Source organism: Aquila chrysaetos, chromosome 25 (genome assembly GCF_900496995.4).
Source record: "Aquila chrysaetos chrysaetos chromosome 25, bAquChr1.4, whole genome shotgun sequence".
Lineage (NCBI taxonomy): Eukaryota > Metazoa > Chordata > Aves > Accipitriformes > Accipitridae > Aquila > Aquila chrysaetos.
This window is the reverse complement of record NC_044028.1, coordinates 2,044,777-2,072,542: the sequence shown is the minus strand read 5'-3', so window position 1 is coordinate 2,072,542 and position 27,766 is coordinate 2,044,777. Positions and strand designations below refer to the sequence as shown.

The 27,766-nt window shown below is 41.0% G+C and overlaps 1 protein-coding gene across 1 annotated transcript; it reads right to left on the bottom strand.

Annotated features, from left to right (window-relative positions):
• Positions 1 to 1,676: 1,676 nt before the first annotated feature.
• On the bottom strand, positions 1,677 to 17,330 carry MEIOB (meiosis specific with OB-fold). The gene is made up of 14 exons (XM_030001928.2): positions 17,252 to 17,330; positions 15,852 to 15,933; positions 12,438 to 12,495; positions 10,916 to 11,047; positions 10,088 to 10,160; positions 7,884 to 8,079; positions 7,315 to 7,415; positions 5,532 to 5,584; positions 5,348 to 5,443; positions 4,858 to 4,959; positions 4,188 to 4,341; positions 3,633 to 3,816; positions 3,047 to 3,133; positions 1,677 to 2,142 (listed from the first exon to the last, which is right to left on the bottom strand). The coding sequence occupies exons 2-14, from the start codon at positions 15,918 to 15,920 to the stop codon at positions 2,041 to 2,043; spliced, it is 1,407 nt and encodes a 468-aa protein (XP_029857788.1). The 5' UTR covers positions 15,921 to 15,933; positions 17,252 to 17,330; the 3' UTR covers positions 1,677 to 2,040.
• Between the last annotated feature and the right edge of the window lie 10,436 nt (positions 17,331 to 27,766).

The window sequence follows — 27,766 nt, the reverse complement described above, 5'->3', positions numbered from 1 at the left end:
TGCATGACAGCGAGTTCACTTTCAATTCAAAGGAGTGACACACTAAGTTGTAAAATATAATTTAAAAAACCCTCCCCCCACAAACATCAAAACTTGCCATTTTCAAAGGTTGCATAGAACTGACTAATTTCTAACAAAAACAGATGGATTATTTTTTTTTACATACGTGCAAGCACCAAAGTTAAATGCTTCCATTTATTGGAGCCAGATCTTAACCGCTAGGAAGTTTTGTCTTAAAAGTGCATTTGGAAAGTCTTGCAGAGAAAATTACTGTAGCCCAAAAAATAGCACCTCAGTGAAAGAGCAGCATCGTCCAGGATACTGCAAATCAAATGGTGAAAAGAAAGCAGAGCATGTTGCAGAAGAAAAATAGACATTTTCCTATTTCCAGCACACCACTCTGTATCCGCACACCACCTGCATTGGGTACCAATCCTGCAAACATGCAGACATTTCATTCCACTTTTAACTTAAGCCAATGACTTAAAGCACATGTAAAAGTTCTTTGTATGCTGAGGCCTAAATGCTGTGGACATAATTCAGATTTCATCTAAAGGAAGGCTAAGGAACAAAGGCCAACTGAAACAGACATTCAGCCATTACATCTGAACAGAACCAGCCCCTGGCTCACAGCAGTCAAAACGCTCTTGATTTAAGCCTACCTCTCTCAGCAGGGAAGCTGTCCTCTGAATTTGTTGCAACTCAATGAGCTGGGCCAAGCAGAGAAGTCAGGCCAACAGAGCTGGGCTGAGCAGGGAAGTTAAGGTGAATAATTCTGAAAGAGGAAGGATTAAATTCACTTTCTCTGCTGTTTCCTTTTCGTCGTGTCTATTAAACATTACCGTCTATGGCAACAGCAACAATGCATCATTTGTAGTTTGTTCTTCAGCACTGTGTACTGATAGCAGAGCTGAGTTGTGATTAAAATTATTGTAAACATTCACTTCAGAATATTAGCTGTTACGGCAGGAAAATGTTGAAGTTGTTTATTGCTGCAACAGGAGAGATGCAGTGACCCAACACTGGCAACATTTTTTTGTGCATTTAGTCCCTCGTTTCCACTCACATGAGTAGGGTGATGCAATCTTGGTGGATTGCTTGTCAAAATTTACTGTTTCTGTAGTTGTTTTCTCTCTGCCATGTTGCTTTAACGGGTAGGTAGTGCACTGGGGTGATCGGAGTTCCTCAGGGTATTCTAGCCTAACAAATAACTTTGCAAGAGAAGGGCCACAGTATCTTCCCACCATTTCAAATAGGCCAACTCCTGATATGCTCAGAAGGTGAGGACTGGTGAATGTAGCAAATATACCAGCTGCAGGGGAAGCCAAGGACAGAAATAGATTAAAAAATAGGAAAAAATACATGGAGAAAGGCAAAATATGCATACCTGGATTCTTTATGTTCGGCTAAGAACAACTCTCTTGGTGAAGAAGAGTCCTTTCTTCTCTGCCGCTTATAGTCTTAGCTTGATTGGTTGACAGAGGTCCCTGGTAATTGATTACTCCGTTCTAATAAGACTTAGTCTCCCTAAAGAAAAGCAGCCTTGCAAACATCATGGCTATTTCCAAGCCTCTGCAGTTGCCAAAAGTTCCATGTCTGGACTCACCAATGTGTACCACAAACCCAGGCAGTATTTCAAAGTGGGTCTTTATTTTTTGAACTAACACAAACACAGCACTAAAGTAGCAAGGCAGTTAAAAGCACAGAAGCTCAACAGAACTGTCTCGTACTATTTTTTATTTCTGATTTTTTTCAAATACATTCTAAACTGAGTGAGGAAAGCTTCCACCCTCCTTGTAAGGGGTTGAATTCAGTAGAACTAACTTTTCTTAAGCTGAGGCCCTAGTACACATATTAAAGTACCATCACCTGAAAAAGATCAACATAGAAGCCCACTTAACAGGGATTAGTAACGCATATTCCTTCCTTACCATCAGAACATACTTAGCAAAATACGACAACAGCATTCTACCTCTAATAATACAGTGAAGACAGTCTTTTTCCTAGCTGTTATTAATAGTGTAATCTCTTATTTCCAATCTATTTTCCCAACAAGCTCTGACTCGCCTCTCTAGGATCTGCCAGTTTACATGAAAGAACATTCACTTTCAGTCCAGTTCTCCAACTGGGTGACAAAGTAACCTGTAAAAATAATTAAGGGTCTTTGTTTTTACTGCTGTATAGCACTTTGAAATATATTACTTTCTAATATCACACAGCATGTTTAACTGACAGATTTGGTTATACATATTTTACATTATTTTATGTATGAGTACACGCATTTTGTGCTATATACCTGTCACTACTGAAGTAAAACACTTTCATTTTTTCCTGGAAATAGGGGCAGAGTGCGGGGGAGATGAAAGAGTAAGAACAGTCTTAGAAGCACAAGTTTAAAAAAGGGAGTCAGTTTAGAGTTGTCCTAGGACAGGCAGTTCTATGAAAAAGAAATCCAGTGCAGTATACAGCATGCAATTCAATTGAAAAAGTAAAGGATATTGCAAATAATAGCAGATCTTTTACCAATTGCTCCAGGTGTGTGAATCTAATATTCTTGTTGCTTTAAGGAGAATTGCAGGTTTTAGACATATCTAATCACATTATTTCGAAAAATACAGGTAACTGAGAAATATACTTAGGTAGCCCCATATACTGTACAATCTATTACATATATTGACTGCGCCTTATTCTTGCAAACATATACTGTTAACTTTATTCATTATAAACCTACAGCCATAGAAATCAGTGACTGAGTAAATCATGTATACGTGCTTTTGAAATACCAGCTCCTTAATCAGTATTGGCTAAGGGCAGTTTGTGTCTTTCATAGCTTGACTGAAAGAGGCCTGCGTATATCTGATCCTGCAGGGACATCCCCTAATGTTGAAATTATGACAAAAGACTATTTACATGGAATATTCAGAATATGTACAAAAACTAATCCTTATTTTTAAAAGCTCAGCAGAATTGACATGGAATTTTTCAGTACTAAATATACTACTGAATGGGAAACAGCCACTGTTTTAAATTAACATTAAATACTAACTTTAAAATAAATCTTGCTTCGTTCCAAAAGAAGTTGCCATTTCAATGCAGTCTTCTTGTCTTCTGCTAGAGCGAGGAATTCATGGACCTGTTAATGACAGGACACCACAGAACGCTTCTTCAGCGTATAGTTACGACAATATCTCCACAACAAAATGATGATGAAAAGAGCATCTTACACATTTTTATACATTTCTAAGCTGTATTTTTCTATTTTAACATAGTGTTTGGTGTGATGTATGTACCAAGACAGTCAGATTAATCAGAATAAATTGCAGGGTGTTTGAGAATCAAAGTTAGGGAATTCCAACCACATTCTCAGAAAAGTGTGAATTAATTAAAATAAAACAGTATTCTGAATAGGGTATTCACTCTTACATTTAACACGTTTCTTCTTATTAGCAGCTACTGACTTCTAACTTTTGACTTGTTAAAAAGCCGAGTGTATGTGTATCCACATGTACATGCAAACTTTTTTAACTGGTGTACACATACACATATACGAAGAACATTTACATGTCTTTGTAGTTTTCTTCAAGCTTCACAGCTCAGATCAAATAAGAACAACCTAATTCATTTCTACTTACTGTGCAGCCTAATGTTTCCTCAGCTACACAGTCAGACAGGTAACAAGAATAAAGAGTGCCTGTGTGATCTGTCAGATCAACGAGTATGTCAAAGCTTGAAAAAGTTGACTTTGAATATGAAGAGACGTCACTGCAGAAAGTGCATGTGTTTGACATTTCATTTACTATAAAACGGCATATTGAACTGAAACATAAGAAGATAATTAATGCATATATGTAATTCCTCCTTCTTTGAAACTGTTTTCTAGACTGAGACTTCCCAAGAGACCTTTCATCTTTAAAAAAAATTCTTCATCTTCTAAACTCTTAAGTCTGAGACAAAATGGCATCTTTCTTCTTCTCTCCTCTAGGACCACAAAGAGCAAGTCCTTCATAAAGCCAACTCCTCTTTCTTGCTACTTCTGGAAGTCTACACAACAGAAATCCACATGGCATTGTCCAGAGGAGTTTTATTTCTTGTCCAGAACTGGACTAAAATATTGTTCTATCTAATTTGGGTCAGGGGAAGAAGGACAAGAACTTTTTAATACAAATTTAAAACAGGCAGTCACTTACCATCTGTTGCGAATAACTTTAGATGCATTATCATCAATGTCCAGTGTAGAAATGTAGCCATAAATAATGCCATAGACTGGTTCAAGTTTCCCATCACTCTGTAAAGCTTTTTCTTTCAGCTGTTCCACAGTATAAATATCAACTACAGTCTCCACTAGAAGTTTAAAAGACATGTTAAGTGCATCTGAGAAAGAAACAACACAGAAAAGCAACAACAAAAAAGGATCTTAAGGTAATAAAAAGGAGAGGATTTGACCTAAAGTATCAGAAAAACCACACACACCTTCCTTTTGAAGTAGGCTTATCATTTGGGGACAAAAAAACCAAAACCCAAAAGCACATTCAAATCAGGAAAATATCTAATATTTAATCTTTGTATCCACCAAAATGAGCTTTTGACAAAAACTTTCCCTCTCCATTTTTCGTACTTATTCAAGACAGAAAGAACATGACAGACAGGCTGCAATTGGTATAGTCACCAACGCTGAAGATACATAACTGATAATATAAGGGATAGCCCCAGTAACAAGTCCAAACTTTAAATATTCAGCCAGGCTATACCTTGGTTTTGTTTCTATGAACACACAGAGCAAGAACTTGATATTTCAGCTGCACTATGAAACTACGTTATATAGTTAAATAAAATCAAAGTGTTTGGATCCATGCTTACAGTTAATGGATCCTTTTGACTGCTCGTCCATTTTATCAGGCAAAGCTCCTGATTGTGCACTCTCTTTTATGAAGCTGAAGAGAACATTTGCCTCTGCTGTTTCTTGAAAATGTATTTTTAAAAGTTATTAATATATGTAGCATGTAAAAATAACAGCATAATTATATTTTGCAACTTTTTATTCTGGTAGTACCAACACGTTGTCTCTTGGAATTAGTCAAGAGATGCTTTTCTCTTTTTTACTTTAACTGTTAGTCCTACAGGGAATATATGAAGGCTGCTTAGATAAAATTAAAAAAAAAAATAAAAAAAACTAAAAAAGGAAGAGAAAAGGGTGGAAGCCAAAAGCATTGGTCATTACATAACAGACAAGAAGCAGGGAGCTTTCCGAGGCAAGCAGGTAGAACAAGTCAGACCTCCAATAGATTCATTCATGCATTCTAGCCTATAATGATTACTAATACCAAAGCAATACTTCAACAGCTCTTACCTGGATTAGTTGTAATGATGGTTTTTGATATCACAGTTGCAGTCATACAGTTCCTAAATTTGTCAAAATTTATTCTCACATCTGATGCAAATATTACTGTGCACAAAAAAACCCCCACTTGTTACTGTAGAATAAGTATCACATTAAGAACTACAGTAAAAACATAAAAACCAGACTATTATACCTGTTTCTCGTGGGATCCAACTCTGTGCAAGCTGGATAGATTCATTATCCCAACTAAATTAAAAAAAAGTTAATGTATTGAAACATTTTTGAAACAGCACTCAAACTGTTTAGTACTAAACTACTAAATAATATGGTTATAATTAAATTGGTCAAAGGGGACACAACTCCTTTGTTACATGCACATGCAAATGAAATGCCATGTATATCCACAGGCATCTAGTTTGCAGCCAGCCAGGATGCTTTATGTATGGTTTAATACGGTCCCTACTTTATCCCACGCCAAGCAATTTAAAATAAAGGGCTATTAGACCGTTCAAAATTATTTAATGCAGAATTTACCTGGAAAAATACTGTGTGTATTTCAGAGCTTTGACAAAAGTAATTTCTAACTAAAGCAAATCACAGTTAAAATAACTGCTTATCAGCTGAGCTTTTTCTGTGGGAACAAATTGATTGCTGACATCACTAGGCCAGATGTTCAGCTGGCTTTCCAACACTGGAATCCTTGTAACTGTGGATGATGAGAGTAGAGTGAGGTCAGCGGTATCCCTCAAAAATGGTAATTTGATGGTTGGGTCCCTTGATGAAATCTCATTCTGTTCCTTTTAAGTTTGGATGGCAAGAATACTGCCAAAGCACAGTTTTGTTCTGGTGTTTTTTTCCTTAATCCTTGGAAAAAGATTTAAGATATTTACTTTTCATCTAGTATTGCTCAGCCACCTCTTCACTGATGGCCTCTGAACTATCTTCACTACAGTGCTGTTGCTCAAGGATTTCCTGAATCTTTGCCTCTGCCTAGGGCTCCATGAAAGTGCAAAAGGCACAGTTTAGGGTAACCACAGTAAGACCACCTAGTCTCTGCTTCTGAGGTCTCCTGAAGCATACAGCTCTGCAATCACTACGTACCAGCACTGAAACAAGAGCATCGGGGCTGCTGCTGCAAATTAACATTGGTGGCAGCTCAAGGGCTAGAAAACTTCACACCATAGGTGCTTAGTATGTTCGTGTGTATACATTAACTGTGCTAAACATTACACTGTCTGATAACAGTTTCTAACTTCGACACTGAGTGCAATGCTATCTTGCTACTTCTAGCTAAGGAACAAAGGTCATTTCAACCAACAGACAGCAAACCCAGTGCAAACAAATACCCACATACCCTTGCACGTAGATAAGCCACAAGTTTATTGAACAAACTATGGGCAAAATGCAAATATTCCTGTGTAAACAAATCTCTATTTACATGCATAAATGGTATGAACGTAGTCATGTCTGTAAGTGGGATACAGTTTGAAAATATGGCCAAAGTAGTATCAAAATGCTTCTGCACTATTTTAAAAGTTTAAAACTATTTCAACCTATTTCCATTCCACTTGTTAATTCTGCTTGGCTTTAAAAATGAAGCATACTCCTCTTCTCCCCCCCCTATTTTGTGGAAGAAATGTGCTGCCTTTGCAACTGTTTTTAAATGCCATTTCCTGAATTAGTTCGAATTTCCACATTAAAAAAATGTAACTATTTGGAACTAAGCTTCATTTTGCCATTCATAAGCTAAGAGTCTGTCAGCAAGTCATAAAACTAGGCAATACATGTAAGGTCACTCTAATGAACTTCTTTTTTAAGCCTCTGTTTAGCATACATTGCTGCCTCATCACAGTTGCCACCCAAATAATAATACATTTAAATTAAAAGATAGTATTATAACAGTATGTATTATAGTTAATTTCTTTACCTACTCTTGCATTAATTTGAGTATTTTAGTGAATTAAAAAACATTTTACCATACTATTGGAAAAGACATCTCTGTTTCATCATACAGCTTTACTTCACACCTCTGACCTTTTCTTTTGTCTGAAGTCATAAAATACTTCGGCTCCCCAACCTTTAAGAAGAAAGAGAAGCAGTCACTTTTCCTCTAGTAAGTGTTTAGGAGAATAAAAGTGATAACCTAGAAGAGTTAAAAAAGTGAAAAAAAAAAAAAAAGTACACCATTAAAAGAAAACCTATACACCACTAAAAGTTTAACAACAGTAATTGTACTTCAAGATAAAGAGACACATTTTATTTTATAATAATTTGCACTTTACATATTTGCAAGTTATCTACTGCTTGCACATGCATGATTTCAAAAAGACAACTGATGTAGGACATTCCATTCCCTTAATTTCCTCCCTCATTTTGATGAAAATCTTAAGTAGCTTGTATGGTTGTTGTAACTCAGCTGAAGTGACTGCCAACCTAAACAAACAAACAAACAAAACCAGTGATTCCTGTCCACTATGAGTCCCAAAATCCATATTCACACTTAAGTCAGTTAAATCACCCATGGTGCTGTGGCTCCTTAACTTACTGACATTACAGCTGCAAGCACATTAAGGATTCTTCCATCAAGGCTTTGTCCATTTGCAATGATATCACCCAGTGAATAATAATCCTGAGGGTCCTTGACAGGCAGGTGCAACAGAGAAAGTAGTTTGGTGTCCATTTCATAACATGAAGATATTTTGACCACTGAATGATTTTCACTGAGCAATAATTTGTAGCAACTAGATAGTACGCACAAAACAAATCACATCAATCAACATTTCACTCACCAATATATTAACAGTGTAAAATGTTAATTCAATTCACATGAGAAAATAACTGCTGATTTATTCCTCTATTGTTTTCCCTAAAGATATGGAAAAGTTTGAATTAATTTGTTCTAAAGTTATTTTTTAAAAATTATATACTTTACTTCTACCAAAAGCGTATTATCCTGTACTTTATACTTATTTATAATTGAAATGCTAGCAAAGTACAATACATATTTGTAAATCTTTCAGCCCTTATGAATCGCTAAAAATAAGATAAGTTCCAAAATGTCTGTAATCCAGGTAATTAAAACGTTTTGGCATCATGACATAATAAGACACTACAGTCAGACTGGATTTGGTAAGGTGCTTTCAAAAGTAATAGCCCAATGACCTAAGTAATATTTGTAATGCACTGTTAGCTAGTGGAAATAAGATATATTCAATATATTCTGGATAAATGTATTTTACAAATGCTTATGAAATCTATAGATTTGGAGAGGAGCTCTTTTCCTCAGTGAAGTTGTAGCCATATGTTTGAGTTAATGACTAGGCTGTGGTGATACTGCTTAATTTAGGGTTAAACATGATGCATTGTCCTATAAGATGGACCATTACTCAATAGCTTCACTATGCAGGCCTGATTACTTTGTATCATGCCTTACTAAGGACTATGCCCTTGAAGAGGAACTAAAGACTGATAAAAAGGGAACATCCTGCTCCAGAAGGCGCTGAAGGCCGGATGGTTGCCAAAGAAGCATGAACTAGGGGAAACGTAAACGCGGCAGGGGGAGATCACAACCACCGACTCAATTCAAGACTGGAAAGACTTGCCCCCGCACACACCTGCAAGGAGCATGCTTGCTAATTTACATAGCAAGCGAGGCTAATTTAAATATAACTAACCAATACTAGATGAGATGGTGGCTACCAACCAATGAAAGGAAATTTAGGTGGGTTTTTACTAATCATGTAAGAAGATAATACATTGTTGTTCTTTGGTGTGGTGTGCTAGCTTTGTGGAATTACCACCTAGCACTCATCTTTGCGCAAATGTGGAATAAATAAATATCTCGGCTCTGTGTATAAGATTGGCTTATTGCACACTGGGTACTGAACCCCGCTTGTGGGACAACAAAGTTTCTACCTGACATTTGTTCTTTTCTTTCTTTCCATTTACCCAGGGAGTAAGTAGTGAGTCTAACTACTACAACTATACATTTGCTACAAAGCTTAGAGATGATCAGTAAGCACGAACATAAAACTTCTAACTTGCCAATTTAATGTGCATATATGCAATATTCCTATGACTGCCATACAATTAAAAATATTAGAATATGACCAATTAGGAAAGAAACCCTAATTAAAGAACAGGTATATTAGTTTATCTTTACCTAATACCTGCATCTTAGATATCTAAGATAAGTTAAAACATATCTAAATTAAGACTTGCAATGTTAGTTTTATACACTGGTTCAAATTGTTCAGATTTGAGAGAATACACTGAAAGACAACATATACACATTGCACTATACAAAAGAAACAACAATGCCTTACCAAATAAGTAACAAATAGCATTGCAGCGTATTAAAATATCTTCTAGATAAATATCTCATGTGAATGGATTTTGATGAGGACATACCTTCCATAAAGCAGTTATGTCTGATAAAACACTTTGGCAAAATGAAATAAATTTCAAATAATTTTAGTAGAGTGTACTCAAAGAATGGAATTTACTCTGTTTAGTTACAAAGAGCATTATTCCTTTCCAACAAAGCTCCAAAGGCCATGTACTGAGAAATATATTCTCTTTTGAGATTACTTGACCACACATGGTTGAACGCAGGGAGGAAGGTACAGCTATATAAGAAAACCAACCTCAAATACTTCTACCAATCACATGCTGCTGCAATCAGCTGGCAAGTAAAGTATTAACTTTTATCTTTCTGAAAAGAGCTATTAGTCTATGCTTTAAATTTACCTAGGAGTTACAGGGTTGAATTTTTCTTCCCTTTCTGCTTCCTTTGACTGAACTAAAGGATTTTCAATTGTAACTAAAATAAAACATTGATAAATAATGTTAGAAAACTGAATATAGATACATATAAAGAGAGATGGCTTTTAAAAATGGTTGTTTTCAAGGTTGATAAGGAAAGGAAAAGGTACATGCAGTAACTACTGCCAAATATTTTCATACTGAAAACCATACCTGTCCAGACAGTGCACATTATAGCCAAAGTCCCACAGGAGTCATCAAGACATTTAATGGAGACAAAATGACACTGAGTTCTTGTGTGTACACTCTTCATAGCCACAACTTTTACCCAAACACTCTGATCTAGCAACCATTGGCAGCAAAGTCTTTCTATTAACTTATCAAGATAAAAGCACAGACTGTAAATAAATACAAGACTTTTGCTGTGTTTTTATGAACAATCATAGTCATATCTATAACTAAATGAAGACAAACACCAAACTACTTTACAGAGCTTATTTTTTGTAGTTTATAAGAACAGAATATAATGTAAGAATTCAGATCGACTAACTATAGGTAAAGTCTGGGTGGCTGCATTCAGTGGGTTTGTATCTGGTCTTTTTGTTGACATATTTACTGGTTTTGAATTTAAATCCTTGAAATCTCATTCCTTTCCTCTTTATATTTAACATAACTGAACAATTTGTTTCCAATTAGACTGTTTTCTGAGTCCTCAGAGAAAAATATAACAAAACCACAAACACATAACACTGATTTACTGGGGGAAAAAACCACATTCAAACAGAAACATGTTAAGAATAAACTCCAGCTTACCACAGTCACCAACTCTAAAGCTTTCTGAAAGCGATCTAATATAGTCTTCTCTGCCCCAAGAATTTACATTTATAAAATAAGTGGGTGAATCACGAATAGTAAAACTGAAGGTGTATCTTTCAGACCCAATGTCTGCAAAAATAAACAGCACTATTACAATTCGTTAGCACAGCTTGACTTCAGTCTAGAATATATGTATAAAAACTATTGTTTCGAGGCTGTCCTAGATTTTCTGATGAATTTACTACCCGCAATCTGGTGAGTACCACTAGAGGTCAGCAGACTGTTCAGTAAACACACTGGTGTTCCTCAATGGGGATGGCTACAACTCATGCCTTACTTGTACCATCCCACCCACGTACACATATCACTTAACTTTAGGCAGCACCATATAAACTTACAGATCTAATGCAAGAGAAATAAAAGAACTGTACGATGCTACATTCAAGGCATGGACAAACACATAAACAGGGCTAACGCATGAAGCAACGCTATGAAGGAGTGTACATACTAGCCCAAATTTTGTAACAGGTAGGCTGTCTGTGTAACAGATGGCTGTGCCTATGTATGAGACCACCGCAATGACGTACAAGGCTGCAGATCACAGGCAGTATTGCTGTCCAGATAGTACTGAGGGGTTTAACTGAATAAAGCAAAGTGTTTCCAGCTCTAGGGAAAGTTCATGGTCAAGAGGGTATCAGTCTCTGAAACACTGCATTACCTTTTCTCTTTCAGCTGATTAACAAAGCTTTCCATTATGCAATATGCTATTTTTAAATTATCAATGAAAACTGTATAGTGATCCGCATAGAGTAAGCATAATCTGACTGTAGTTCCATGGAGGCATAAACACAAACACCACATTTTCAGACTGTGTAGAATTGTTTTTGGTGACGATGATGAATTCCTTCTAAAAATCCACCACTAGAGCAGCTCAGCATGACGACAACGCCAACAGAATAGCTGAGCGCTTCACACAGAGCTGGAATGGTGCCCTGTGACTGGAGATGCATCCTAACAGTGCATGTGTCAACCCTAAGCTGTAGATACATTAGTTCAATTTCCAGCTAATGCTGTATTAACAATGTATAATTGCCATTTTTCTTTAGGACTATATGGTAAGATGAAGCTAGTGCTACCCAGACCAGAAATTACTTGTTCCACTCCTCAAGACATCTCCTTAACATTTCTGTTTTAAGAGAGAATGAATATGAAGGGACTAAGTCTATTCCAGCAGTATTTATACAATAGTGGGTTTGTATCAGTACCATCTTCTTCAGACCTTGAAACACTTACTTCCAAGACGGAGTTTTCCCAAACAAATTCTAATTGATAAGATTTAGCCAAACTATTGCTGCTCCTTCATCTTGGTTCTCAAACACACACAATTTTTTTTGCACATTTTTATTCTATACATTTTACACTAAGAAGTCTGTTTATCATTTAAATATTGATTTCAGTCATATATGCCAAATTATACCGTATAAGAAAATGAAGTAAAAACAGTTAAAAGGGACTGTACTTTTTCTGTCTGGAAAGCCTCTGACATCTGTTTTCCCAATAACCACACCGATTACATTCTGAAAAATAAAGAGATTATAGAATACAAGTATTAAACACAGATGTATATGATGAATTAGATTTCATGGACTTGTACTCTATTGATGATAATAAACATATTTCTGACTGGTAATCATTTTAATCTATTTATTCCACAGTGCCATACGAACTAAGAACTAAAACATAAACATACAATCTGACTTTAAGAAAAAGAGTGACTAATAAAAATATTAAAAGAAATACATCTGTTTCTGTTTGTAAAGACAATGGGAGGACAAAAGTTCATCCAAAACATTCACAATTTTGGCTGTTCTACAGCAATCTCTCCTCAGGTAGGCAGCAATATTGTTGTTTCACGCTCTCTGCACAGGTCTCAGATCTCCTTAAATGCACCATGAAAATTCTGGACAGGATTTATTTTACAGTTAAGCGTTCAAGGTTTCCCCTGCTGTCAGCACCGAGATACACACGTGTACATCCATAGGGAGGGCCATTTATCCTATCCTCATCTAAGCAACGTAAATTTGTACAGGTGCCTCTTTCTTGCTGTCTGTCTCTCAACTGACTACAAAGGGAGCTTAGGCAATGAACTTTTTTGATGTTTCAAAACAAAAATCAATCTTATTCTGCTTTGCTAAACCTGTATTTATTATGCAAAAGCACCCCAGTCTCAATTGTCAAACAAAACTACTAGGAGCAAACACAAACTGGAAGAAAGATATATATATATATAATATATATTAATAATATATAGCTGTGTGGTGTTTGGGGGTTTTTTTTCCTAAATAAAAAGGTCCTCCTCACTGTGAGAGAAGAGTATGGCAGTGCTAGTTTGGGATTTAAGAGGTAAGCAATGAGAGCTGGTTTGGTAACAAGGACTGGAAGGAGCGACTGACATTGCAATACTGCAAGGGTCCTTCAAAACATGAAGCGTGCCACATCTCTTCCTCGTCACATGTGGAGTTACTTGCAGCATCACCTGACTCTCTCATTCAAGCAGGGGAACCCCAGCAGTCAGCTAGCAAGGGGGAGTGATTTTGCACCTATTCACAAACCAATGCAACCTGAAGGACCTCACTGTAACTATACAGTATTGACATGTGCTCAAAAATTAGATCACATGTTCCCAGTTTACTTTGAATCACTAGATGGAGCAAGGTAACTGTCTTATCCTAGTGATGGAAATGAACTCATTAAGAGGATGTATGTGTACAACAGCGTAATATCCTAGTTCTTCCAATCTTTCTAACAGAGTGTTTTCTATCTGTCCACATTACATGTAGTAATTTAAATAAGGATTTTATTTTTCTGGTTTTGGCTTTGTTTCTTAAAAAACAAACATTTCAAATCAAAGTGCAACAAACCCTGTATCTCACCACCAGTCGGAAGAACTGACATTCAGAATGACTCTTCACATGAATTAAGCTGATGTCAATCTGGAGTTTCCACAAGAAACCTCCCGTCCCTGCTGCGGATATATTCACCTCTCTTGTATTAGCACTAAGTCTGCACAGCAAGCTGGCAGAAGGAAGTGATCTGGCTGGAAACTATTTTGGGGGGGTCAAAAAACTTCCATTTCCTTGATCAGCTTATTGTGCAACAACACAAGCACTAGTTTCACCAAAAGAGGAGCAGAACACGCCTGCAATGAGGAAGCAGGCCATACTGCCTTTTTTGGCAGAGCATTGCTTGAGGCTGCTCAACCAAATCATGAGACTACAGCATTAACACACTGCAAGTTTCTTAGACTTTGATCTATTTCACTTTTAAAAAATAAACTGCAAAGTAAAAAAATATGACATTTTGATACTTTGAATTATGTGTGCTCAGGTGTTTTAACGTCCCAGACACATACTGATCATTCTATCATGAGATAGTAGTGAATTATTTTCTATAAAAATACTTCCTTTACTGTATGTTGCTAATTGCAACACTCAAGATTAGTTTTATTTGTAAAATAAAAGCTTTTAACCGAGTTACTGGATCACTCTATTTGAGAGTAACTGTGAGTGACAGCTTAAATTAGCTTTACTGGCGACCAGGCGTTTATAAAAAGTTGGAAAGAATATACAATAAGTCTGTGAGGGCACGTAAAACTCCTTCTCCTAGTTCACCCCTTTTCTGTGATTTCTCTTCCATTTGTTTAAAATAAATGAGAAAAAAGGGGCTAAATTGTGCCCCTCCCAAATAAAAAAGTTTGGGACAGGAAAACTCCGTGTTTTCACTCTCTTCACAAGCATCAGGAATTCCATGGGCCATACAGCTCTATAGACAGTGCATCTACTTTAAGCTGTACGGGGAGATAGGGTTGTAACACCGCACCGCAGCTCGCAGTGCCTCCGTGGGGAAACCCTGCCTCTCTGGTTTGTTCTCCAGACTCCAACTCCCCGCAGCACTGAAGGCTCAGAAGACATGTTATCGCTGGTGGGCTACACAGTGAAGGGTGGGAAATACTGCAACAGAGAATAATATAGTCTTCTCCCTCCCATATTAAAACATCATCTTGGAGAGCAAAGAATGAAAAACTGCCCTCCCCAGACTTCCTGGTTTTTATTCAACCATCTAAAACTCAGAAGGGAAAAATACTGAGTTTTACAGCACATTCCCCTATTCATCTCTTACTCCAGTGATGATAATCCTCACTTCTATCAGGACAAAAAAAAAAAACCAAAACGAAACACCAAACAAATCCCCCCTCCCCCCGTACTCAAACATCTGTATGAATCTGCCAACTACAAAGCTTTGCTGTTTAAGTTTACTTTTTGGTTCATCCTGCTCTCCTGTACTCCCACAAGCAAAATTCTTAGCTTCTTATAAACTGACAACCACAAAACCTGCTTTTTGTTCTAAAGAAACAGAAACGATCCTATCTGACATGTAATTGTGAGATTTTTATCCAGTTAAAACACTATACCATTCACCAAGAGTTTTGTTTGAATAATTCAGGACTATGTTATTTAGCCCAGAGGGATTGAGCACAGAAATAAAGACTGCAGGATTGGGCCTTACGTTCAGAGCTTGTAGTGAAAGACTATTGTAGGTTACAGATGTATTGTGACTACATAATGCTGACGCTGTACATGTCTTTACTAATGCAGCATCTATTTAAAACATTACAAAGAAGCCTCTGATACTTTCAGACATTGAATTGTCCAGTCAATATCTATAGTTGTGGTATCCACATACTACGGACAGCAACAGCATCAATTTTCATTTTGCTGGTTTATACACAAAGAAGGTAAGGTACTTTATATCTAACAATTATACTAATGCTATTAGTATCTAAATACACATCAATTACATAATTTTGCAGTAATATAATACAGTCATATACAATTTCATTTGAGAACAAAAGTACTATGTCTATGAGACTTACAGGACGAGCAAGATTTGGATGCAGATCTGAAAGTGCAACAAAGTCCCGTGTTGAACTAGAATAAGTCATTCTTTATCTGTAACTTGAGAAAACTAATTTAGATTTTTTGAAAATCTAAACAAATCACTTAAAACTATTCACAGTGGAATAACAAGTTATTTTTTTAACACAAATGTTTTGACCTAAATAGCATCTGTTTTCACTAAAAAGCATTTCAAGCCATCTGAAGTAGACAATTCTTTATTGTTTGTATTTGGTGATGTAAGTTATGAATTTTACTATAACTACCTATGCTTCTCAAATAAAGGTCTGTAATTTTTATTTATTTATTCATTCAGCATTAAATGACTCCATTAGCACCAGCCTCTGAAAAATATTTACCCTCCTTCTCCTGTCTGGGAAGTCCAACTGAATTTAATGAGGCAGTTCATATATAAAAGGCCATTTACATGGGAGGAAAGAAAATTTTTGAGTTGCAAACCACCTTAACTGAGGTTTTGGACTTAATATTAAACTACTTTAAAAAGTGAGTTCATTCCTTCCTCGAAGTAGAAAAGTTTTGAATTTATTAAAATAAAATTTTTAAAAATCAGTTATTTTCAGGCTGCCAACATAGCATTACTGCCCATTCCTGTGAGCTACTGCGCACTCAAGTCCTCTCTATTGATACCAAAGTCGGGCCGTGGATGCTTTGTTAGCCCATCTGAATGCCTCTTATTATTTCACGGGCACCCTCAGAGACATTATTGATATTTAGCAAATAGTTGTCAGATTCTACTTTTTTGTAAAAGGAACCATCGAGTTGTCCAAATCTTAATAACCTTTAATATGAGAGAACTGCTGACATTTTTCAGAGGACGCCTGTTCAAACTTTATAACAAAAGTCCTGAATGGCTTTCGAAGTCTTTGTACCTGGCACCTTGTGTGAGAATTGTTAACCATTTCATTGGGCGTTAGTATAATGATCTGTTGAACACACTAGAAAAGAAATAGACAGTCTACACTTTAAAAAAAGTAAGCAGTTATCTGAGAACAAAGCGATTTCTCTTAAAGAGCATTTCAAACTAAACTCTCATAGAAAGGTATCCCAAACTTGCCTTACAAAAACTACCGAACAATGGGGCCCTCAAACCTATTCCCATCCCATTATATGGAAGAATTCACACTCACTTATGTAGGAAAGTCACCTCAACTATACCTCCAAGGCAGGTTAATATTCTTGCCTCCAAAGAAGTTAAATATTGTTAAATGACATACCTCACACCACAGCTGAATCAGGTTAAAGAAAACAGCACCAGGAACACATGTATCAAAGGAATATTAGAGAGGCGATTTAGGCTTTAAAATGCTACAGGCCCTGATGGGGGAAGCAGCAGCATGCAATTGCACCCCTCACTTACCTCCTCAGAAGCAGGGGCTGAGCTCCCGCGGACAGCTGAGGGAACTTTCTCTCACCACCACCCAGGATCAGACCTTCTTCTGAGAGAAGGGACAAGATGGAAATCACAATAAATAAAAGTACGAAGCCTTTGGCACCACCACCCCATCCCAAACTGGTGTCTGGCACCAAACGAGCTTGCACCCCCAAAGCCAGGCTGGGCTCTACGCTGCAAAGAGATTTTTCTTGCATGGGCCCATCACCATACTCATTTCTTTCCCTGCCCAAGCCCGAGCAGCTCATGGCGGCTGTCCCACACAGGCAGGGACAGTGTCAGCTCAGAGGCTGGGCAGGCAGGAGTCCTTACCGCAGCCTCACCTACCGCCAAAGGGTCTTGGGGGAGACACAGACCAGCTGGGATGGGAAGGGAGCACCCTGAAAGGAAGGCGTGAGGTGCTCAGGACAGGGAGACAAAATGGCGGCGAGCGCCGTGGGCGGGAAAAGGGCTTTGCGCCCTCTCGCTGCGTGCGACCTTCCTTCAAGGTCCAGCGCGGGCGTGAGGGGGAGCGGAGTGAGGGCAGCCGCGGCTCCACACAGCGGGCACCGGCCACGGCCCTGGGACTCAGAGGACGGCTGCCAAAAAAAAAAAAAAAATACTACCAGAAATTCAGACTCCGGGGGCTTTCACGTACCTGAGGAAGGGCACTCAGCCCAGCAGGATCAGCTCAGTGCACAGCAGCTTCGGCTTCAGTCAGAGAGCTCTGCGTCAGGTCCAGAGCTGGGGGTTCAGAGCTTGGCTTTCGCTTTTTCTGAGTCCTCTGGTCTGTGGGGCTTTACCCGAGTCCCCCACCATCACTGCTCCCCCTGGGGCACCAGCTTCATCCCGACATACATGAGGTTTTCCAGGTAGGATGTTAATTTGAGCCACCTGATTGCATCTTCTGCTTGCTGTTCTAACAAAATTTCTGTATTTTCTTGCAGTGCTACTCCACAGCAGGCCCTGGAAGATTTTTTCCTAACCAAATGCATTCAGCAGGATCTCTAGTGGGTCTCAAGTCCCTGGACTTAAAGCCGACGAAGCACCAGCCCAGGCATCTAAAGTCACGCTTATTCTGCTACAATTATAAGTGCATAACACACCAGCAAGACAAAGCAAATTTTAGAAAGCTTTGGAGGAACCATTCCCTGGTTTGGTTTTGGTTTTGTGGTAGCTCTAAGGAAAAAAAATTGCAGCCTGTATTTTATAAATGAATTAAAATTTATGGTTTAAGATATTATTTGTATTGATTTGCACACAGCACTCCTGGATTTTCAGGCCCTGTAGAAGACTGGAGTGAGCCATTATGTCCATTTATATTGCATATAAAATTATTTTTTATAAAATCGATACTCTTCACTTCTGTATCATAAAAAATTTTACTCCTGATGAGTAATTTTATGACCTCAAGGTCATGGCTATTGAAGTTTTTAGTGTAGCCTGACAAATTCTCTGTGTTGACTCTGTATTACAGGATCTTTCATTTCTTCAATTAAACAGCTGAAAATGGATACCACCTGTGCTCTCATATTTATTGTGTCACTAAAGTCCATGATAATTACACTGTGCTGATGACAAATGGCATGCCAGAGAACTGACAGCCTGGGTGGGGTTTTTTTTAGGTCACCTTTTACACAGTATGATCCATGGTTCTAACTTTGTTCCATAGGCTTGAAGTCTCCAGTAAACAGAATGAGGTAATTTTTTTGTTAGTACTTTTGTTTTAATTATCTCAAGCTAATGAACAAGCAGAAGATAATGAACATGGTGATGGGATCCTAATCAAATGGGAAGGAGAACTTGTACACTAGCTGGAAAATGCTGGCAAATGTACAGGTCTCATTCTTACCACCATGACTGCAAGGTAAACCAGGGAAAAAAAAAATAAATCCCTGAAATGAGATCTGTGGGGTCTCCACTGCTGCAGAGGGTGATAAAAGCAGGATCACAGCCCATGGGTTTGCAGGTGTTGAGCTTGTCTAGTATCTCAGTAAGGTTTTGGTGGGACATAAGCACCTCCTTAAATGGAGCCCTGCTTAACCGAGCTGGGATCTTGTGCTGCTGCCCAGCACGGTCACCACTTTAATTAGGTTTTGTCCAAGTTGAGCTGCTTTTCTCCCACAGGCACAAAGGGCAGGTGAAACCCAACGCTGCCGCTGTCCCCAGCCCAGGGCCGCAGGCTTTGTTTCCTTTCAAAGCCACCAGAACAAGGATGCTGTTGTGCACGGCTCCTCGACATCCCCATAGCCTCAACAGACATCTAATGATCGGGTGGTTTTGCTTTGTGATTTAGTTCCACTCCCATTTTCAATGTGCCTACATTTTGAAAAAAAACCTGCTTTTTACTGTTCCATGATAGCTCCTGCTAGGAAGATGTTATCAGGGCCATCACAGAGGGATGCACCCATCTGGCCACAGGCACAAAGGCAGCAGACGTGAGGCCAGAGTTATTTCCCTAGAAGATGTGATTAGATGCTGAACTTCTAGCTTGCAGATACTGAGGCAAGAATTCACTTGATTGACGTACCTGTCTGTCAGCAATGCTGTGACTTCTGCCATTCGTACAGCACACGGCACAATGGGAGACCGTCAGTGATTTGGACTGCTGTAGGTTACTGTAAACAAATAACATCTTTTCTGGTGCTTATAATAAACACATGTCTAACCTGAATGTCTCCCAGTAATTTACAGTGTCAGCTGATTCTCCAAGTTAAGAATTTTTAATACAAACATTGAAGAGAGCCTGCAAAAACAAAAGTTACTCAACTTGTACTCAGCTGTACTCAAGCTTTCCTCCTGAATTGACCTCAAAGTGATCTCTAAAAGAAATCAGCATCATTATCTCCCTTTGACAACTGGCAAAACAGAGGCAAGAGAAAGACCAGAAGCAGTTTCCTGAGGGCCATGCACCACACGAGGACCTGCTCCCCTCTCCACTACTAGCAAGAGCCCCTACAGGAGGGCAACAATATTAATCCAGTATTTTTCTGATGTAGTGCTTGATCCCTGAAAGGTCTGAGTGATTTTAATTCTCCTGCACTTCAGCAGCACTTAGCACTCTGCCGGATTCAATCTGTGATTAGCAGAGGCTTCCCATACATGGCTGCAAATTGCACAGTCCCTGTTAATTAGGCCTTCATGAATGGATTTATTTAAATTACACTCATTGGCGTGGTCGAGGAGTGCAAATGCTATTTTGTAATTCACTTAGCAATTTGTTATGTGGCAATCAGTACCGTTTGCATGCAGGGGAAGCTAGTCCCCATCCGGCACTAGCAGGGACATTTCAGAAATCATCTTCAAAAGGATCTTCAAAGCTAGAGCAATATAAAAATATTTGCTCTCTGAGTTTTACGCTGCCCACAGTGTTTACTGAGTGGGCTCATTGGATGTTTATACATTGTTAGGACAAAAAGAATCTGTAAAATGAAAAAGGCAGACCTGTAATTTTATGTAATTGGCCTGACTGAATGCATTAAAAGCAGCAAATCATTAAAGGTATTTACTGTTCAGCGGCTTTGGCTGATACCTGAACTGGCCGCGAATCAGGAGTGCTGATGGAGTAATGATGGACATCTTTAGCAGAAGTAATGCAGGTGCTGATGCAGCCAACAGGTGCTCACAGTGTGTTGAGGGATATTTAATCTAAATTTCTCCCCATCACTGCGGTGAGTCATTGTTCATCTCTCGCTTTGCCCTGTGTCTCCCCCATCCTGGTACCCAGCACTAGAGTCATCCCAGTGCTCTTTCAGTGGGATTTCCTTGCTCTGAGCAGCACCGCAACCTCCCACAGGACAGGAAAGCACAGCAACCTGGAGTTATATTTTAAAATGAAAATGAACATGAACCATGGCTGGTTCCTGCCTAATCTGTGCTAATTCTGGCTTCTTTGGTCAGGGGAAGACACCAAGACCTGGGCCTGGTGCATCCACCCAGCAGCAGCAGCATGAGCGGTGCTCGCATGCCTGCAGGCAGCTCAGACATCGAACGGAGCAGGACCGTGCACCAAGGGCTCGGGTGGGGATGCCAACAGCTCTCTTCTGCAGGAGGAAAGCCCTATTGCTGGCAAAGAAGAAAAAAGGCTTTCTTTAAGGTGTAAAGCTATGTGGGACGTGTAAGTGCTGCTCTTTCCAGCTGTCCAGGAAGGACAGTGTTTTGAAACAACAGCTGCTCTCAAGACAACAAAGTCGCCCTGTTCCCTCTGATGAATTCACATGAAACTGCTTAAAACCAGACCCAGCCTTCCCCACGGGCAGGGACTGAACGGCATCTGGAGGGCCCAAATACAGCAAGCACGGCATTTCTGCAGCGGTCCGTGCTAGGGGAAGGCAGTGTCCTTGCTCTCCAAGGCAGGGCCTGGATGCCCGTTCATCAGCAAGCTCAATTCATAACTATTTCAACATTAATTAATCCCTTCTGCAACATTCGCGCAATGGTGGAGCGGAAACATCATGCAACACAGGCAAGCCGGCACAACCCAGAGAGGAAAGCAAGCCATCATCACCAGCCCGGACACTGAAATCAGCTCACATCAGGTGGCCATCACAGAATTTTAGCAAAAAATAAACACTACAATTGAAATCTAAGACCTTGTGGATAGTCACTAAGTAGTTGGTGTATTTTCAGCTAATAGTTTGCAAATAAACGTATCCCAGAACTAATCCTTCTGTGTCTTTTTTATAGCAAAAAGTCAGAATAAGATGGCCATATAGGAATACACTGCTTGAAAACACTGACACAAGTCTTTTTTCTTCAGTTCTCTTTGTCTGCACAGTGATATGGTACCTTGCTTTTTTGAAGGTCAGGCTTTGATCACCCAAGATTTTAAAGCCCTCATCCTACTGTTTAGCTTGCCTGAAACTACAGAGGTGGAAAGTACTTCTTTTTGGAGCCTCCAAGCAGCGTGAGAGCATTCAGGCTATCAAGACTAACTTCTTCTGCAAATAATTCCAAAATAATTTAAAGTGAGGTCAGTGAAATTACTTGGATTTTCATCACTTTCCCCAAGACCAGAATTTCCTCCTCCCTCTCTGAGCAAACAAATGATGAATATTTTCCAACAAAACATCATGAATTAAAAAATACAACAATTAAAAATAGTTTTAGTGACAGCTCCTTGACACTGGGGAAGAATGCTTTGGGAGAAAAAAAGAAGATATTTAGCATTGGTTGGCTGCCATTCAAACATTTTCAGCTATTCAAATCAATGAAACCAAAACCAAAGAAATTATATCTGGATTTCAGTTTGAGACACATGATACTGAACAATATCAATTAGGACACACGGGATGAGCGTCTTCCAGCGACAAAACTGGGGGAAAGCCCTTCCAACCTGCAGTTTCTCCACTTTCCAACCAAGTCTAAAACTCGATCCCTGCGTGAGCAGTTCATAAGGAGGAAAACTTGGGACATAATTCTCAGACATATGGGGATGGCTGTAAAAGAAAACTGGGATCTTAGAGTAAATAAAATTTTTTCCCCCACCACAGAATTCAGTGAACAGAGCACCAGTGAAATCCAAACCACCCGTCCAAGCCAAACTTTCCAGAAAAATATACCTTTGATCTCCTGGCTGAATGCTTGGCCCCGGTGCGGCGGTGGCAAGCCTCCCATTGCCTCTGAGAGCCAGGACCGCATCCAGCCCCTTCCTAGGTAATCATGTGTCAACATTTCCATGGTATGCCTGGCTGCCTGTCAGCCAGCTCTTTAGAAAATTCCTGCAGACTGACACTGACATTTTAAGTTTTTATCCATTAGGAAAACAAAAGCTCCCCCCAAAGCCTGTTCAGAGTGCAAAGGTACGAGGCCTGATCAAAACAGGACTTTATCAAGAAATTTTCCTTTAAGAAAATGAACGCTAGAGGTCAATCTAACAACTTGTCCCGGAAATATATATCCCTGGAATAAAATATTACAGACTTCTTCTGTGTACTGTACACCTCTCTAACTACATCCAGATTCACTGGCTTGGCAAGGCACTTTGTATCTAACAAGAGTTTCTTCTATTCTTTTGAATTTGTTCTTGTCTTGCTATACATTAGTATTTCCTTTCCTGGAGCTCGCCCGTATGATCGCTGTCCCGATTCACATGGCTCGCTAATGTACTTAACTACCCATTTATGAAACAAGAGGGGAAATTGGCACTTGCGTGTGTAAATACTGGAGGCCAAATGTGTCCCTGATGTAACTCCACTGCAGCCGGTTGAGTTAGATTAAAGATGAGTGCAGAAACAGAGAAGCAGCTATCGCCGCGCAGATGAAAGCCCGTCTAACTCGGGATCTTGTGTCTCATGGATAAATCCATGGTTTCAAAGAGGCAGCAGGGAGCCAGAGGAGAACTGGGCTGGGATGCGAGCGATGGGTTTGTGACTTCCAGTCTTCAAGTCTGATTCCCTTCCAAAGTGTCTCCCATCTAACAGCAATGGGGCTGGCTTCATTACCTGCGCCTTATGCTTTCTTCATCTCATCTTCTGCACTCAGATTCTGGAGGACCTTGTGGCTACAAAGTCCCACAGACTATTTAAGCATAATATGCACAAAAATTTGGTTTCTTTTCTTTATCATTCTTACATGCCCAGCCTCCCAATTTCAGTGAATTTCTTCCTCCCTCTTCCCTGCTCTTAACAATAGAAGTAAGATCTAGACCTGCCAGCCTGCTTCAGCCTCCCCATTGCAACCTTCTTCAGCAAATCCCCAATTCCCCTTTTATAAGGCTCCTGTCTCAGCCAAACTCGATGGAGACACGGAAGGAGCACAAGCTTCGCTGACACAGAGGCTGCCTCCACCGGGAAGGCCAAGGGAGATTCAAGGCACAAAAGTCAAGTCAGATGAAAGTGCAGATCCAGCAAAGAGTGTGTTTAAGCACAAAATTTCTCCCAGGGAGTCACCGGGACCGCTCGTGTGCTTTCGCGCTGAGCACATATGTGAGTGCTTTGCTGAACCCAGGCCAAAATGCAGTTGTTCTTTATGAATACGGGCCAGATCCTGTAGCACTGAGTAACGCCGATGAGTAACATTTATTCACACAAGTGGTCTCTGCGGAGAAGGGCTGCCAAGTCCTGGCCCTGTATGATTTTTTCTTTAGCAAGCAGCCAGAGCAGAGCTCCATATGGCAACACCAACTCCTCACTCAGCAGCTTGCCTGCTGCCAGCTCCTCGGTGGAAACGACCCAGAGAGGCAGAAATCTTCCAGCTCAACTTTCGTGTTACAATTACCTTTAAAAAACTGCCAGATAAATTCCTTAAAATTCTTCCAGGGAGTTTCTTCCTGCTGTGGCTGCCTGTATGAACGTGGCGGTCCTGGCTGTGGCCGGCGATGCTCTCCCAGGGCAGCTGCTCTCCTGAGGCAGTACCCGAGCTCTTCCCGGGTGAAGGCATCTCCCAGGACATATCCAAAGGGTGTCCGTCCTTAGTGCCCAGCTCCTTGGAGGCCTGGCACATCCCAAGGCTGCCACACAGGTGATGGGCTAGCAGGAAAAGCCTCTTACACTCCTCTTCAGGCAACCTGGCCCTAATGTGGAGCTTAAGCTTGTGCAAGGACACATCTCTGATAACCCTTCCCAGTTAATGCACACACAGGAGAGATTTAGGAGGGGTACAAGAGTGGTTGGGTACAGAGATGGATGCCTTGTGCCACCACACAGCTGTTGTGTATCAACACCCTTGCTCCAAGATGGTCAAAATTGGGCAGAGCTGAACGGAAAACTTCCCTTCTTGTTGACCTCCCTTGTAGCTTGCCCCGAGAAGCTGGGGGTCTCCGGATGCCTCACCTCGGTAGCTTTTCCTCTGTTAAAACACACAAGGGAAGATGCAATCCTTCAGCCACCAGTGCTGCCCTTCCCCAGTGCCACCATTCATCCCCCCCCACCTGGAAGTTAGTGCCACCAAAGGCTGGGTGCACCCAGAGGCTCTTCCCGAGGCAAGCAACCCCTTGGTACAGCGGGGACACGGTGCCAGCCCCAATGCCAGCTGCACCAGCCACGACGATCCTCCATGCACTGCGTGGACCCTGCCTGAGCCCCTCAGCACCGCAGGGACCCCACAGCAGAGAGCAGCCACTGCCCATCCAGGGACCTGCACGCATCCCACGCTCCCTCCATCCTTCACTAAACCCTTCTTCCAAGGGGCCATGCATGCAATTACTGGCAAAGACCCGTAACAAGGGCTGACACTTTGCAAAGGTCTCCAAAGACCGAGCGGAGCACTTAGAAGATGCACCTGCCAGCAAGGATGGGCAGCAGTCAATGGTGAGCACAGCCATCTCGCATCCCTGACCACCACCAGCTGCTCCCCACCGCCCTCGGTGCTGTCGCCCTCCTTGTAGGGTCTGGGCATACGGCAAAGCTGGAAGTGACACCAGAGGGGCAAAAGCCATAGCAGTACCTCAAGTAATGCAGGCTTAGCCCAGCCAGGGTCAGGCCTGCTGAGCACCTAGGCAGGATCAGGCCCAAACCAAGGCTAGCGGTGAGCCCAGGTTATGCTTATGGAGCCTTTCAGCATCCCTGCAGCCTCAGCCCTGCCCTGGTGTGTGCGGTTACTGCCAAATCAATATGTGCATCTTCCTGGTAAATAATTGTGTCAGTGGGATGTTAATGGTGCGCAGTGCTCATGGTGTCAAGGCGTTGTTTTTTTTTCTGTCGACGAAGCAAAGTCATTCGTTTTCCTCCCCCAAGCCTTCCCAAACGCACAAAATGGGCTCCAGACCCACCTCCTACAAGGAAATGAGAACCAGCCCCGGAGGATCACCCAGCAAGAAGCCTCTGTTCGGAGATCTGACGCCTCTTCAAAGACGGGGGAGCAAATGTGCTCCTACCTCCGCTGATTTATGAAGAACGTCTGCGTCACCGATGCAGGGGAAACGCTTAAATGCTACCAGAGGGAAGGGGAATTGAGCGCTCACTGCCTGCGCTTCGGGGGTTGCACTGAATAACCCCTCTATTTATTATAGTTTGTTTTCATATAATTAGATCTATATTGCATTTTGAAGGAAAACAAACAACACAGCGACTGCAGCACATGCTGCTGGATTATACGCTCTCTAGCAAAATAAATGCCAGTGTGCCACCACCAGGAACGGCCGATGGCAGGCAGGACGTGCCAAAGGCAGCTCTTGAATCGCACGTGGCAGCAGCCGGCCTGGGACTGTGTGCCCATGTGTGAGGGGATGTGGGGAAAGCAGGTGGCTTGCCTGTGCTAGTGGGAAACATCCAATATCACCTCGGCTGGAGGCAGGAGCAAAGCCAGAGCCACGGGCAGCCAACCTAGCACCCCAGGACAAGCAGGAGATAGGCTCGACTAAGTGAGGGGCACAGCCCAGGGCATTGTCTGAAGTCGTTGTTTCCTTCCTTCTTTCCCCCTTGCGTCGAAAAATTCTGGGTGTAAATTGTTCTAAGTTATATCTGTTTGGTTTTAATTTCTGCTGATGCCCCAGTGTTATTTATGCTCTTGAAATACAGCAGTAGGCACACATACAGTGTTGCATTGATGAAATATAGCCCGCTGCCTATAGTATTTATTGATCAGTGCAGTAAATAATTCCAACAATCACAACTCATCTGAGCGAGCAGAGGACACAGCTGAAGGCTGCCCATCTGCCAGGGGCTATCATACATCCCTTCCAGGGCTGGCAGGATTGCACCAGCAGCACAGGGCTGACAGAGCCACTCCTGAAAGGCTCTTTTTCATCCAAAACAAAGCCAAGAGAGCCAGTGCAGCTCCCAGGTGGGTCCTGGTGGCAGCTGTGCCCTGGTCTGGCACAGGGTTCCCAGCCAGGATGGTCAGTGCTATGGGGAGATCCCTGGAGACACGGGATGCAGCCCTGTGCCCACCATGGGATGCTCCCAGTTAATGCCAGAAGGGCAGTGACAGACAAAAAGCAACTGCTCCACTGCATCCAAGCTGGAGTGGAGGCACCCGAGGGACACGCAGCCACACTGGGAGCTGGATCCCCACAGCACCCTCAGCACCACACGCTCCAGCACAGCCAGGAGGCCACTGCTCGAAATAAAAGCTCTCTGCAAGGATTTTTTGTTTGTTTGTTTGGTTAGACCATGCTTGGGGAGAAGAGGAAGGCAGTATATAACAGCCCTGTGTATAAGCAGTTGCTTGATTAGCATAGTTAATGTCTGTGGAATTTATTCAATGTCTGAATTCTTGCGCTTTTTCCAGGGGAGAGGCAACAGGGGACTCTGCATAATGCTGTCCATGCAGAACTGCGTCTCTCAGCTGTCCCAAGTATTTCCTGGAAGCCCGCCCTGTCCTGCAGCAAGAATAGAGACCTGGGAAAGCCAAGCACAAGGCTGGATAGATTTAGGGTTGCTACACTGGGACTCATTTATCTTAGCTCAAAGGTGAACCGACACCATCCTCAAGGACAGGAGCCTAACAAGCAAAGTAGGAAGATCTGAACCAGATCTTGACCTGGTCTAAATCATGCAGCTGCACTGAACCAAACAAGGTTGATTTATGCCAGCAAGAAGCCAGTCTCTTAGGCTCGAATTC